The sequence below is a fragment of the Hippoglossus stenolepis genome, chromosome 10 (assembly GCF_022539355.2).
Source record: "Hippoglossus stenolepis isolate QCI-W04-F060 chromosome 10, HSTE1.2, whole genome shotgun sequence".
NCBI lineage: Eukaryota > Metazoa > Chordata > Actinopteri > Pleuronectiformes > Pleuronectidae > Hippoglossus > Hippoglossus stenolepis.
Window position 1 is genome coordinate 21,070,765 of NC_061492.1, and position 14,712 is coordinate 21,085,476.

Here is a 14,712-nt window from a genome sequence, read left to right on the forward strand (position 1 = left end):
GGTAGTATTGACAGTTGCCTCTAGTTTCTAACCCTCTGTCTCTTGGCTGAAGCTGTCTTCACATTGTGTCAAGAATTAACTATGTGATCACTGTCAGGGTTTTGTACTTGTCAATGTTTAGATTCCTCCGTTGTTTTCTGTTTATTAGTACATCCCTGTGTTTCATGTTTTCACACTCCGGGTTCTGTTTCCTGTTTTATTTTGTAGTCTGGGCTCTTGTGTCTCATATCTAGTTTTATTTCCTGTCTGTGATTGTCTGCACCAGTCCTTATGTGTTACACCTGTGTCGAATTGCCCCTGCCTTCCCTGTGTGTCTGTATTTAAGCCTCGGTTCTTCCCTTTGTCCTTGTCGGATCGTCATCGTATGTCTATTGTCGTATGTCGGTTGTGTTCTCTGGTCTGTCGTCTGTGATCTCCTGTCCTGTCCTCCTGTCCGGATCTCCTGCCCTGCTCTCCCTGTATTTCTGTATCCCGTGTCTCCTGAGCCTCTGCATCCCCCGTGTAAGCTTCCTGTGTTTTCTCCCTTTGTGCTCCCAGTTGTTTTGTCCGTTAAAGACTCGTTTGTATTAAAATTACACTTTAAGTTTAAACTCTGCGTCTGGGTCCAACTGCCCCACACACCGTGACAGATCACCATGTGCGACACAATGCACCACATTACAGGAAATAGCCGTAATTTTTATTTTATATTTCATACCATTCTGTCCTGTTATTGAGAATCAGAGTGAAATGGAGGATGCTCATGCACTTCCTGCCTGCTTTATTCAGATTTAAAAAAAAATCTGTAATAATATTTCAGATTTGTACTAAATTCAGAGCATGCTGTTGTAGTGGAAAAATAAGTTTTATGACCTGTATCTACATACATATACAACCTGTCCAAATACTTTATGACCTGAACTGTTTTATGGTCTGAACTGTGTATGACCTGAAAACTGTCAGACCCTTTTTATCACTTATTTACTCTCCAAAGAACTGAATTTATGTCTGCTCTATCTCCAAAGGAAACATATGTAAATCAGTTGTCTGTGTTTAGATTCCTCTCTCAACCTGCGCATACAGAACCAGTCTGAACTGGTTCAGAGAGACAGCCTTACGTTCTCCTATATAAGATCCTTGCATTTGACTGTCCTGCATCTTCACTCTGAGATCCCTGTGACTCTCTGTGTTGATCCTTTCTGCAGAAATCCCCTATTAAAATACACAAAGACAAATTCGGTGTTCCAGCCTCTTGTATTTCCATCACACTGTCCAACACCATCATCACACGACATGGGTGGACGCTGGTCGGCTTATGGCTTTTAGGATGAGTGAATGAAATTCTGAAAATCTGCTGTCGAGCAGTTTCTTCAGATATGTCTTGCATCATGTTAGTGTTTACTCAACCCAAACCTGGACCTGTAATAACAGCCCAAGTTCTCCATCTGTGATTGATGTGTCCAACCAAAGACCCGCCTCTGAATTCATCGGATTGGACGCATTAATGACATTGACATTATTCTGATATGAGTTGAACTTTTGTGTGCTTAACAGTGTCTAAAATGCAGATCTCTCAATTCGTAAGCGCAACACAAAATGTTTTCTACTCTTGGGACTAGAAAACTAATCTAGAGTTGCTGTCCTTTTTCAAATGTTAAATTTAGGTGCAAATAACTAAACAGATGGATAAAACCAACTCAGAGGAGATGAAACTAACTTTGTGTATGTGTGTAATGTGCATGACAGTTGATACACTGGCATATGTGAAAAGTAGTTTGCAAGAGTTACTGATCCAATGAGATGACTTTGATAACTTCCAAGCAGCATCTTTTCTGGCATTCACATCAAGCACTATACAGGATACACACACACACACGCATTTATTCAGACCACATACACTCACACACAAAGAGAAGAAACAGTGAACTTCTGTTGAACCAGGAGGAGGCGATGCAACATCAAAGTGTGAGTATTTAACTGATTAAAACCTCAGTGACAATGTAGACCCTGAGGACAGATAAATAATGAGGAACATTTCCTCCATTGCTGTGTACCTCCTCTTCTGATGCTCAGGCAAACTATCAATTCTGTGAAGTACTTTGACTAATTGCTGCACTGTTTTTCCCACAGTGAACAACTGCAGTAAAGGCATCATGAGGCTGAATGACAGGTTCAGTCTTCAGGTCTTAGATTACCATTGTTGATATGACTTCTCTTAACTTATTTATCAAAGAAATATGAACTTTCCCACTTTCTGGGAGCTGCTCAGCTTAGACTGTTAATGTTAGCTCTGGTTCTCACTTGACATTACTGTTTATTGATATTATTTGGAACAGGATCTCCATCGGGAACCTTTTACACTGATGCTGCTTTACTAGCCTGACAACTTGTTTATTCACATGGGGAAATGCATGTTTAATGAGTGCATGTCTTCAGAGTGATGAGTACCTTATGCTCATGACGCAAACTGCACTGTGTTGAAAGTCTTTCAAGGTGCTGGAGTCTGGTGGACCTAAATTAGTTTACTTGGAACAAGTAGAATTTTCTCTCAAGGTGTTTGGGTTTCAATTTGCTCTTAAATTTTATTTCAAGTGCCGTTAAAGGGACTTCAAGTGTCAAGATGAACTTTCATTTAGCTGTAGACATTGTGCTACAGCATTTGCTATCATAAATTGAACCTTTATTGTTTTAACAAAGTTAAACTATCTCGACTTCGTGAGCACAGAAAAATGACAGATCCCATTAAAAAAGAAAAGCCTTTTCATTCATCCATAAAACTCTTCTCAATATATTCTTAAATGTTCTAACTTTGGGAAATCTTTGTGGAAAGTTGTGGTAGAATCACAGCCAATGTGAGCAGGTGTATGTGTATAATATACTATTCAACTTGTATTTGCATGTCAGTGTATATACTTGTGTTTGTGTAACTTTCTGGTTGATACTGAATATTTAGTAGATCATAAATCAGACTCAACAAGAATGCAAGCACCCTGAGTAAAACAACATTTCAGTTCTAGCTGAAGAGAATAATAACTCCATAAGGATGCACTTGTATAAATCAGACTATTTAGCATTTTCCTGACTCATGCTTTGTCCTGCCTAAATAAACAGCACAGAAAACAGTCCAACCAATCCTGCTCTGCATAAAAGACAATTTACTCTAGCCTGGTATTCTGAGAGAAAATTCTGCATTATGCAAAATATACCAGAAGGACATATGTCCTGAGCATTTGAATATTCTTTAAATATTTATTTTACATCTAGAACTAGATATGGAATGACGTTACATTTAAAGTTTTTAAATAACTTGTGTTCAAATACTGAGTCCAGAAACATGAGCTGCAAAAGGCAATCCACTATGCTGAACACAAAGTGCAATACATTGTTTGTGTGTGTGTGTTTGTGCCTATTGTGTCATTCATTTGTCAATGTGCTTCAGCTGTTCAGCGCTCTCTCTTCTCCCATTTTACTTTTCAACCTCACTCCTCCATCTCTTCCTGGCTCTAATGACATCATCAGTTAACGTTGTTACAAAATCATGCAGTGAGTGATGGTGGTGTGTGCTAAGTATGTGTGTTAAGTACTGTTAACACTGCAACACACAGATAAACACTTTCCAATCTCCAATTCATTATATTGACGTGTGTGTGTGTGTGTGTGTGTGTGTGTGTGTGTGTGTGTGTGTGTGTGTGTGTGTGTGTGTGTGTGTGTGTGTGTGTGTGTGTGTGTGTGTGTGTGTGTGTGTGTGTGTGTGTGTGTGTGTGTGTGTGTGTGTGTGTGTGTGTGTGTCATCATGATTCTGTGAAAGCAAACTCATAAATACACAAATGCAGACAACACATTGCCCCATCTGTTGCTGCATATTTGTTACTAGAAGGATTTATTTGTGTATCTGTGATTACTGTTAACACAAAACACACTTATGTCAACATGCTGTACATTTGGATTAGATAGAGAAAAACAGTGCATTCATCATACAGCCATGGAGGGGAGAGTTTTTCTGTTTACCTGAAATAATAGTTGAATAGAAATGTTGCTGTTATTAGATGCAATTTTAATGTCATGAATAGAATTAAATAAGAAATGAATGAATTGGGGGAATAACCAGAACCAAGTCAAAGTAGCTGGAACGAGCAGGTTGTTCAAGATATTCTTTGCCTAACAACTTCCTCGAGCATTACTCAGGGTATCCTGAAGCACCACTTGACATGCTCAGATTGTTGCAGACTGGGAACTAGGGGATACCCGACAGGCTCTGGTCGTGGACCCACACATTTGAAATGATGTTCGGGTCTGGTGTGGTCACGCTGGCTGGGCTAATTTTACACTGCATGTGTCTGTAATCAGGGGAAAACATCAGGGTCAGGTTCAGACACTATAAACAGAATGCCTGTCGGGGCCTGGTCGGAGTCGAATCCTGGGATACCTGAGGCACAATGTACATTTAATATTAGACTGTAGGCACCTCGTATAATCTTGTTAGATGTGTTTCAGTTCAAGTATGTAGAGAGCTGTAGTCATCTGTTCCACATTGATAGGTGTTAATAGATTTTGTGTAAGGTATGAAAATCTTCCACACGATGCTCAAATGTGTTTCTACTCCAGTGGTTATTCCTGAAGCTTGAAGTTTAACATCATGTTGACTTAGGGTTATTGTTCAAAGTGAAAAAAAAAAATGTCCATCAGCATATACATGTGTGTTTATCTAAATATATATAAATATCTAAATTAAATCCAATTAAAACTGTTTTTACTCACTGTGACTTGTGCAGAGGACAGTCAGGGTTTGTACAGACTGTTATTGACATTTCATTTTTAAAACGACAGAATATTGCAATGAAAACGTCCAAAATCAGAATTTATTTTGTGGCCACAAAGTAAATCTGCAAATTTCTTTTTTTATGCGAATTTGTCTTTAGACATTTGTGAGGCAGGAGTCAATAGACCAAATGTCTTTTGAACTTAACATCAAGCTCAGTTGCTCGGAGATTGTTTTCAATATCTCGTTATTGAATGATGAAATACTGAGAGCAAAGTGTCAGAGCAAGTAAACAGGCCTGTAGAGAGAAAATGGAAAGTCAGATTTATAATGATTGACTCTTGCTGCCATGTTGCTTGTTAGCATTTTAACTATAAGCTTATTTGCTACAGTCAGTCACTAACTGAGTAGTCAGCTACTGATGTCACCAGGCCTTTGACGCTGCACTGGATGCGTTTTTATTGTTTTTGCAGGACCGGTAGATGCACAGCTTCATACCGTAGAGTCCTGGCAGATTTATTTGAGTATATAACTCTACCTATATTCAAGGAAAAACAGTTGTCATACCATAAACCTCACGCAGCAGCTCCACATCAGACACGCTGCTGTGTCACACACAGTTGCAGCCGTCAAATGTGGCCCAGGCGTAATGCTGCATTCGGACAAAGTAGCTGCAATGTGAAAACAAAAGAATAAATAAAGTCATTATTTCAATACAAAAGTTAGTATTATCCCATTTCTTAGTGCTAAATAAATTAGCCACTTCTGTACAGTTATGTTTGTGGCAATCTAGCTCCTATTAACCCAATAAAAAAAAATATATTTCGATATTTTCGCCAAATGGGACATATCAACCATATCAGAAATTGTGTGATTCGGAATAACAAGTCAGAGACTGGCGTGAACATTTTTCCCACTTGACTGCTTGTAGCTGTGATTTGAAGAATATGAAGTGAATGTGACAAAACATCTTATTTTGCAAGGAGTGATTTTTCACTGTGCCTATTTCTGATGGAAACAGGCCTTTTCCTAACAGCCTGAATAGACGAAATTAAACTGTCTGGGTTTACAGAGCCGTAGGGAGCTACTTGTAGCCGACTTAAAAATAAAATGGAACACAACGGAAGTATTTATTCTTACAGCCAATCTGTTTTCAAATCAAAAGAACATAAAAAGAATGGAGGAAGGAGTCAGGTGGGGGAAGAATAATGAAGTGAGAAACATTTATTTATTTTTAAACAGCCAAAATTATAATTGAGGGGAAAAGGCCACTCTTAAGTCAAAATGGTCTGCAATTAAAGCTGCTTCATTTGAACTAATTAAGTGTTATAATCATGAAGAAACCCACAAGGAGACACAAAACATAACGGGAGTAGCAGAGGCTGCAAGTGAATATTCGCCTGAGGTAGCACGGGACTTTTTTAGGTAAAAGAGCCTGATGGTTGCATGTGTATCAGCAAGTGTTTGGTTTATTATTGACCAACCCTCTGGTTGGGAAACCAAGGGAAACAATATACAGAATTTCATTATTTGTCAGGACGTGTGTGTTTTTCATTAGTGACTAGAATAGTGGCTGTATAATTGTGTATGTTTAGTTTTTAGCAACGTAATTGTGCTAGATCTTATTCTCCTGACAAGTGACCACGCTTTGTCCCCAGATATACAATTCTGTTATTTGTTAACTTTATGTTCTGTGTTTATCTTGATACGCCAGCTCATCCGACACACACACACACACACACACACACACACACACACACACACACACACACACACACACACACACACACACACACACACACACACACACACACAATGAATACAGGCTTTGCCTCGAGAGATTTATCAGTGATGACAACATGGCTTCAAGTTGCTTCTTAAATGTCCCTTTCTGTCACCAGAACATTGTGTAGTGAAGTATGAAGTGTGTGTGTGGGTCTCTGACTACTTGTATGTTTTTTAACAAGTTTCCGTGCTCATTTGAGTCTAAAAGGCTTCACTCTAATGCGTAAATATCATGATGTTGGCACACATGCAACTGTAATAGCTTAATGTTGCAGTGTCACTCCAGTATTTTTGCATGTTTGTGTGGGATCCGCTGCTTTTAGTTGCTGAAAGCAAATAAAATGTGACAACTGTGAGGTCACCGCTGGGTAACACTCTCCCATGCGAAGCCACACAGAGGATCCTTTCAGCTTTACATCAATATCTCTCCCAGCATTTTACTTTCATCTGTTTTTCTCACACACACACACACACACACACTTTTAGTTCTCCCGCCTCACTCCTGCCCCCCTGGAGAGTGAACTCTGCACCGGCATTCTCCACTGTACACTGTACGTGTCAGATGTGGGATTTTCAGACTATCAGGACGGACAGCAGAGTCTTCTGTGGTATCAAATCTGATTACTGTGAGGGCTGATGTGGGTTGTTGGCTTACAGACTCCCGAGAGGATGTCGGTGTACTGAGATCTACAGGTGTATGTGTGGAAATTGAGAGCTTTTCTTCAATACGGTACCTTCAAAGTTCACAACCTTAAGTTTTCAACACAACTTGAAGCCTTGTGCAATATCACTGAATGTTAAATGATTCTAAATCGTACCAACTTGCACCTAATGTTTTATTCTTAAAGCGTGAAAATGTGTATTACACGTGTATACAATTTATGATGTATGTACTGTATATATGTTATGTATAACTACTAAGAAACTAGTGAGACTACATTGAAAACAAGAACTCCAGTGTACATCACAAATACACTGCTGAGGGAAGGGAACACTTAATCGTCACAGTATAACACCAAATCAGTTAAACTTCCACTTTATCAATCTGTCCACTTAGGAAGCAAAAGTGATTGTGAATCAATTATACCCGCTCTGGTGCAAATTAAAGTGACAACAGGTGCAACGGAGGCAAAAGCAAGACTACCCCCCAAAAGGGAAAGGTCTAGCACGTGGTGGCCACAGACAATAGCTCTCTCCTTATCCTTCCTGACTGATTCTTTGTGTCTTGCTAGTGTCCTTGTCACTACTGGTAGCATGAGAAGGTACCTGCAGCCCAATCAGGTAGCACAGGTAGTCCAGCTCCTCTAGGATGGCACATCCATACGTGTGTTCTCAAGAAGGCCCGTAGTAAGTCATTAACCCAGCAGCAGGACCAGTATCTGCTCCTGTAACATCATCTAGCAGGACCGCTTTGGTTCTGGGTTGGTGATGGTCTGGGCAGGCATATCCTTGGAGGGTCACACAGACCTCTATGTCATAGCCAACGGTATCTTGACTGCTGTTAGGTACCGGGATGAAATCCTTAGAGAGATTGTCAGACTTTACTTCGGTGCAGTGATCCCTGGGTTCCTCCTGGTGCAGGACAATGCCCGGCCTCATGTGGCCAGAGTGTGTAGGCAGTTCCTGGATGATGAAGGCATTGATGCAATTGACTTGCCCCCACATTTTCGTGAATTAAATCCAATCGAGCAGCTATGGAAAGATGTGTATTGGCGTATCCGACACCACCAAGTACCACGACAGACTGTCTAGGAGCTCACTGATGCCCTGATCCAGGTCTGGGAGGAGATCCCCCAGGACACCATCCGCCGACTCATCAGAATATGTCCAGACGTTGTCGGGAGTGCATACAAGCACGCAGAGGCCATACACACTACTGAGTCACATTATGAGTTGCCGTGATGAAATCCACACAAGTTGAGTCAGCCTGTAATTTCAATTTTATTACTTCGATTTTGGTGTGGTTTTAAATCTAGCCCTCAATGGGGGGTTGATGATCTTGGCTTCCATTGACCGTTGTTACGTCTTTTTGTTCTCAACAAATTATACATTTACAACTTCAATAATTCGTTCATAAAGATCTGATATGTGTTCCCAATTTTTTTGCGGGATGTAGACTGATAATTTCAATCCGTGAATTCATCTCTACTCCTCAAGCTCACGTTGCAAAAGCAGGGTAAATTTGAGTGAGAGCATTCCTAAATCTAAATGTGAAATCAAGAAGTTCTGCTCTCGCACTGAAAGACCATGCTCTTGAATAAAGATAAGTTAAAGAAAAAATGCACTTTTCCTATCGTTTCTTCACCGTGTGTGTAAGTGTGTTTGTGCTATAAAGTGTAATGTGAACCCTGAGTTTTGGCCTGGGTGCCTCTCCCAGGAATAAAATAAACAACCTTTAGTGCACAGTGCTGGGAGACGGGGCTAAGATGCTCACACACACACACACACACACTTAGAAAGTTAAGTTATGTAAGTTTTAAAGTCATGAGCAAAGACCTCAGTAGCAGCACTGATACTTTTGTGACAGTAATGTTACTTCCGACACAAGCGGCCAGTGATCATACATGTACCTAACATCCACATAACTTCCACTGGCTTTTCACTTTTCATGACTTTACCTCCAGGTATTTTGAATGCAGCCTTAAAAGAAGTGTTGTTGGAACACATCTAATTTAGCAGCTCTTAGATCAAGCACTAATCTGACAGCTCTGCTAACTGGATCAAAAGCAGCTCAGTTAAAATACACAGCGAAACAAGACATGCTGCTTCGAAAGTTTTATTGTGAGGAATTATTCAGGAGAGAATTCTAAATATGACAGAAACGTCTGGGAAACATTCTCAAGGTCAGGATGGTCTTGGTCTTAGAAAAACGGCACAATCTTCCGGGGCACTAACACCAGCACTGGAGCATCTGCACAGTCGTTTGTGTTCTGGCAGCGCGCTGGCCCAGAGATGACACATCTGCTCAACTGAGCAAACTCATGGGATTGATTTTGATCACGTTACTATCCTGACAGAATGTACAGAGAGCAACGTAACCCCAAACCCCCCAGAGCACAGAGAAAATGCTGGCTGCTGCATTTTTATGCAGCAACTATTACAAAGTGCTGTCTGCAAACTGACTGCATCACCTCCATTAACTGTGGTTTATCAAATCAATAAGATGGAAATGTGACGTACAGTACAGGAATACTTAGGCCCAATCCCACTTCACCCCTTGGCTCTACCCCTACCCCTTGTTCTAGAGGGTTATCTTGCCCCTTGAAACGGAGTCACAAGGGGTAGTGGTTGAAATCTTCCCCTACGAATTGGGACAGCCCTTCAAGAAGCCATTACATCATCAGTAGTCATCGCGAAAACTCAACGCGTCATCAGTAGTCGACTTTGTTATTAGAGGAGCAGTTAAGTTCAGTAACTACGGAAGCGTATTGCATTCACTTGAAAAAAAAAAAAGTTCTGTTTTTCTGAGATAACTAACTCGGAAATTCCGAGATAAGTTCTGTTTTTCTGAGATAATTATCTCGGAAAAACAGAAAAAAAAATTAATTAGAAAAACAGAGCTTTTTTTACATGCTTTTATTTTGAAAGTGAAGTTCCTGTATAGACGCGGACTTCCTGTTATGAATCTGTAACTTCACAAAGGAAAAGTTTGATGTTTTAGCGACCCTCCGAAGAGGCACACGCTCTTACGGTGTTGTTTAGGGAAGTTTCAAATAAACCTGAAAACATCAGTTGAAAGTCTCGACCATCTTTCGGGGATATGCTGCAGATAGATAAAGGATAGTTTTCATTTTTGTCCATAATTCAAATATTTCGTTTCTTAGTGTAAGCTATTTTATTTAGTGGCTTTATTATGGAAGATTGATGTGTAGTTCCTGTTATAAGCAGGGTGTTGGTTGGGACTCTTGTTTTGAAAGGGGTTCTGTCGATAGAGAAGTTTTGAAGCGTGAAGGAAAGTAAACGGGTGTGATGTCCCTAGTCAATAACCATCTCTCGTGTCCTGTTTCGACTGAGGCCTGTGACAGTATAAGAGAACAACACGCTCGGCTACATTAGTCTTTTGTGGTTCACTGTTATTTATACAGAAGGAGAGTCTGACAGTTTGAAGCGACGCTATACAAGAAATCGTGCCAAACAAAAGACTGTCTAAGAGCAGCAGCTACATGCAGCCCGCTGAACAAGGGCTCGGTGCGAAACGTCCATGCAAAATATAACTTCATCAAAATACTAGATTACAATTATCTATTGCGTATTGCATTCAAGTGAAAAACAGGAAAAAAAAAAATGTATTAGAAAAACAGAACTTATCTCGGAATTTCCGAGTCAGTTATCTCAGAAAAACAGAACTTTTTTTTTTAATTATTCAGAAAAACAGAACTTATCTCGGAATTTCCGAGTTAGTTATCTCAGAAAAACAGAACTTATCTCGGAATTTTTTTTTTAAGTGAATGCAATACGCTTCCGTAAGTAACATCGCTACTATACACTTGTTCAATCAAGTGCATTGTCTTGGGGGTATGAAATTATGTGAAAATACTGTATTATCATGCAAAAAAATCTTTTGTTTAAAGGTTGTGGTGAAAAAAACGACCACATTACTTAGTTTAGTATCATTTCCATCATTATCGTAATTTTTAAATCCTTATTAATGGAGAAGATACTACCACCCCAAATCAGAAGAAGTTTGGACAGTAAAGCATTTACCACTTTGTAATGTTGCCATTCCTTTTCACAACACTTTAAAGACGTTGAGGGACTCAAGACACCAAGTGATGAAACATTTCTGGGGTCATTTTGTACCATTCTTCCTGCAAACAAGTCTTAAGGTGTGCAACAGTACAGGGTCTTCTGCACGCAGGCCAGTCCGGCACCCCCACCCTCTTCTTCCGCAGCGATGCCTTTGTAATGTGTGCACAATGTGGTTTTGCAATGTCGTCTTGACAATAATTCTTGAACTCAGGTTCAGTTAACTTAATTTAGAAAATGTTTTGTTTATTTGCTGGGTGGCAAGGGAGATAATGTTTCTAAGTTTAATGAACTTAAAACGATTTAGATTGTGGGTTGTATTCTTTGAAATTGAATGTTTTATTGTAATTTTAAATCCTAGCTTACGGGAGTTCAATAGAAAGTAAATGGAGGACCTTTATTTACCTGGTGACCTCTCAGATGTGTCTTGAGACCCCAAGAGGAGTCCTGATCCTCAAGTTGGGAAACGCTGAAACAGGGAAAGTCCAAACGGTCAAGATGAAATCTCCCTCCCTGTGTTTATGGTAGGATTGGCATTGCTGTGCAGTTTCCTGCGAATACCCTTAGAAATCCCCAAACTGCCCTCTATTTGTCACTTCACTTCATAATTGTTTCAGCAACACTGTGGTTTACACTAAGCTACTGCAGAATGCAACACACATATCAACCAAAAGGTGTGTGAGGTCAGAATGAGAGCATTGACATGTGACATGTAGGTGGTGATACTTCTTCTTTTCTCCTGTTGATAGGTCATAGTCACCTTTTTTAGGGAACTAAGATTAACTTTCACCCCACACATGAAACTGCTGGTAAATCCCCAAAGGTAAAGCCGACACGTCATTGTTACGTCCCGGTCTTTCCGGTCGACGCTGCTCAGCTCTATAAATGTGGAAGCTGATGGAGTGGAGGACAACACAGCTTAACGGCTCAACTCGGACGTTCACCTCGTACTGCACTGTGAAGAGAACACACACGTTTCAAGATGGCTGCTGCTCGTCTGTGTCTGTCGGTGTTGGTGCTGATGCTGGCTGCCATTACTCTGAGCGAAGGTAAGGACGAGCTTAATTGATAACACTGTGTTCGATCACTGAGTGAGCGAGATGTGAATAACTGTACTCTTCTTTAAAATGCTACAACTGCAGTCATCTATGATTCAGTCTGTTTCATTATTTGACTGATGTGTATTGGAAGTGAATCTGTCAGCAGTACTGGTAAAAAAAATACTAGTTTTAAAATAGAAATGAAACAGGGAAACAAATACCATCCCATAAGAAGGAAGTAAATAAAAAAATATGATTATCTATTTTTACTTGTAGCATAGTTATTATATGGTCATATTTTAAAGCTTCCTCCACACTCAGCCATGCTCAGCTTCACATGGTAGTTTGACAGCTCCCTCGTGGCTCTGGTTGTGAGTTTCAGAGTGAGAGCCTCTGGAGTTTCTGAGGACTTTCTCCTTGTTGCCCTCCAGTATAAAGTCCGCAGAGAGTCCAGATGTTTCTCACATGTAACAGATGCAAAAAATCTAAGAAAACCAATATCTCAAGATGAAAAAGCCATACGAGTAGAAGAAAGATTTTGCTGTGATAAGAGCTGACGCTAGTGTTGATGTCCACAAAAACATGTGATCTCTGTAGTAGTATAAAACAGAACATCCTGCCTCTGTCTGCTGCACCACCCCTCACCTGAATCCTCCAAAAGATTTGTTGCTGATGTGAACGCGTCAGCAACAGGCTAACAGAATAGAGTTGCTGTGGACCAAATCAGAATAGAAACAAGTGTGAATATTGGACTTAAATGCATACAAATGACTCCAAATGAAGGCTAATGTCGCAATGTTTCTGCTGAATGTGTGAATATACAACTGTTTGCCAACACATTAGCCATACCAACTATTTTTATCTAGTTCTGCTGCTCCTTGGTGGTCAGGCTTCAGCACTGCATACACTAGTTGTATCAGAGAAGATCTGCTCTAAAATATATATAAAAATGTCAAAAAAAAACAATGTTCTTTCCTAAACAGAACAAGACCTTATTTCATCTACACAGCAGAGTTACATACGTCAAAGAGCTTTTCAATATCACAATGGAACAACTGAGCAGTGACACTTTCCGCACTGATAAAAATAAAGTCATTAGGTTTGGTGTCACGTTGGCCAACAGGAAGCTAAAAAGGGAACAAAAGGAGGAACGAACAGGCAATGTTCGTGAGATTGTTGTAAGTTGGTTAGTTGTTTGTTCATAGATGACTGTTTGCAGGTCTGCGTGGTTCTGGCCCAAAGAAGTGCTGCTTTCGTTTCATCAAGAACCAGCCTGAGGGCCGTGTGATCGGCTACAGGAAGACTAGCCAGCGGTGTCCCAACCCAGCCGTCTTGTAAGGAGAAAGAAAAATGGAGCATTAACATTATTGCACCTAAACATGAATGCACTAAACCTGACTGTGTTGTTGTTTTGTATGTTTGTGTGAGTCAGGTTGGAGACAGAGAACGGTCGTAAGCTGTGTGCCAAACCATCAGCCTCATGGGTGAAAGAGACCATCAACAACCTGAACGCCAAATCCAAGCCAGGAGAGGCGTCCAACCTGTAACCATGGCAACCAATCCCACCACAAGAGTCTTCTGTGAACAAAATCTTGATGTACTTTGATGCTGCAACTTTTCAAACCTCAACTTTTAAACTAAGAGATGTTTTGTCCATTTATAGTATGTCGCTATCTCCACCATGAGGTCTTAACTACATGCCAACGGTATATACTTCTAATATTATATTACATAGTCTTGATAAAATATGCCAGGATGAGCTATACATAGAATGTAAACATAACATGTTACACTGTGATCTACTGTTGTCGTTTGAACGGAGTCACACAAAGCCCATTCACTTTGAAAGACCAATGTGGTGCAACTCCACATGGTGTCATCAGTTGACTAAGCTACAGACCAAACCACTGTGTTTCTACACTGAACCATTGTGAGCTCTTTGACTTGTTTTATATGAAGTGATGATGTGGGTTTTTTTAAGTCGTGATTTGACTCAAGGTACTTGTACAGATAAGTAACCCATTCTGACAAGAAAACAATCATTTATTTCTGTTGTGTTTATGCTGCAAATTTGATTCTCTTGTACAACCCCAAATCAGAATTTAAACTGAAAACTGAAAACAGTGATTTATAAATGATCTTTGACCTGTATTACAATAAAAACAATACAAAGGCACATTATTTGATGTTTGACCTCATGAATTGTGTTGTTATTTCAAAATAAACACTTATTACAATTTTGAATCTTGCAACATATTTCAAAAAAAAAGTTGGGAAGGTAAAAGGGGTAATTTTGTCCCATTCTTCCTGCAAATAAGTCTTAAGGTGTGCAACAGTGCGGGGTCTCCGTTGTCGTTTTTGCGTTTCAAAATGCGCCACATATTCTCTATTGTGGCCAAGTCT

General features: G+C 40.0%; 1 protein-coding gene across 1 annotated transcript; it reads left to right on the forward strand.

The window, feature by feature from the left end:
* Positions 1-12,164: 12,164 nt before the first annotated feature.
* LOC118116535 (C-C motif chemokine 4) lies at positions 12,165-14,485 on the forward strand. The gene is made up of 3 exons (XM_035168280.2): positions 12,165-12,318; positions 13,529-13,643; positions 13,742-14,485. Exons 1-3 carry the CDS (start codon positions 12,252-12,254, stop codon positions 13,854-13,856), a joined length of 297 nt encoding a protein of 98 aa, XP_035024171.1. The 5' UTR covers positions 12,165-12,251; the 3' UTR covers positions 13,857-14,485.
* Positions 14,486-14,712: the final 227 nt, after the last annotated feature.

Excerpts from the sequence above, each read along its gene's own strand:
- LOC118116535 (XM_035168280.2), top strand. The coding sequence starts at position 12,252 with ATGGCTGCTGCTCGTCTGTGTCTGTCGGTGTTGGTGCTGATGCTGGCT. Across the intron at positions 12,319-13,528 it reads TGCCATTACTCTGAGCGAAG|GTCTGCGTGGTTCTGGCCCA; the intron begins GTAAGGACGAGC and ends GACTGTTTGCAG. Across the intron at positions 13,644-13,741 it reads TGTCCCAACCCAGCCGTCTT|GTTGGAGACAGAGAACGGTC; the intron begins GTAAGGAGAAAG and ends TGTGTGAGTCAG.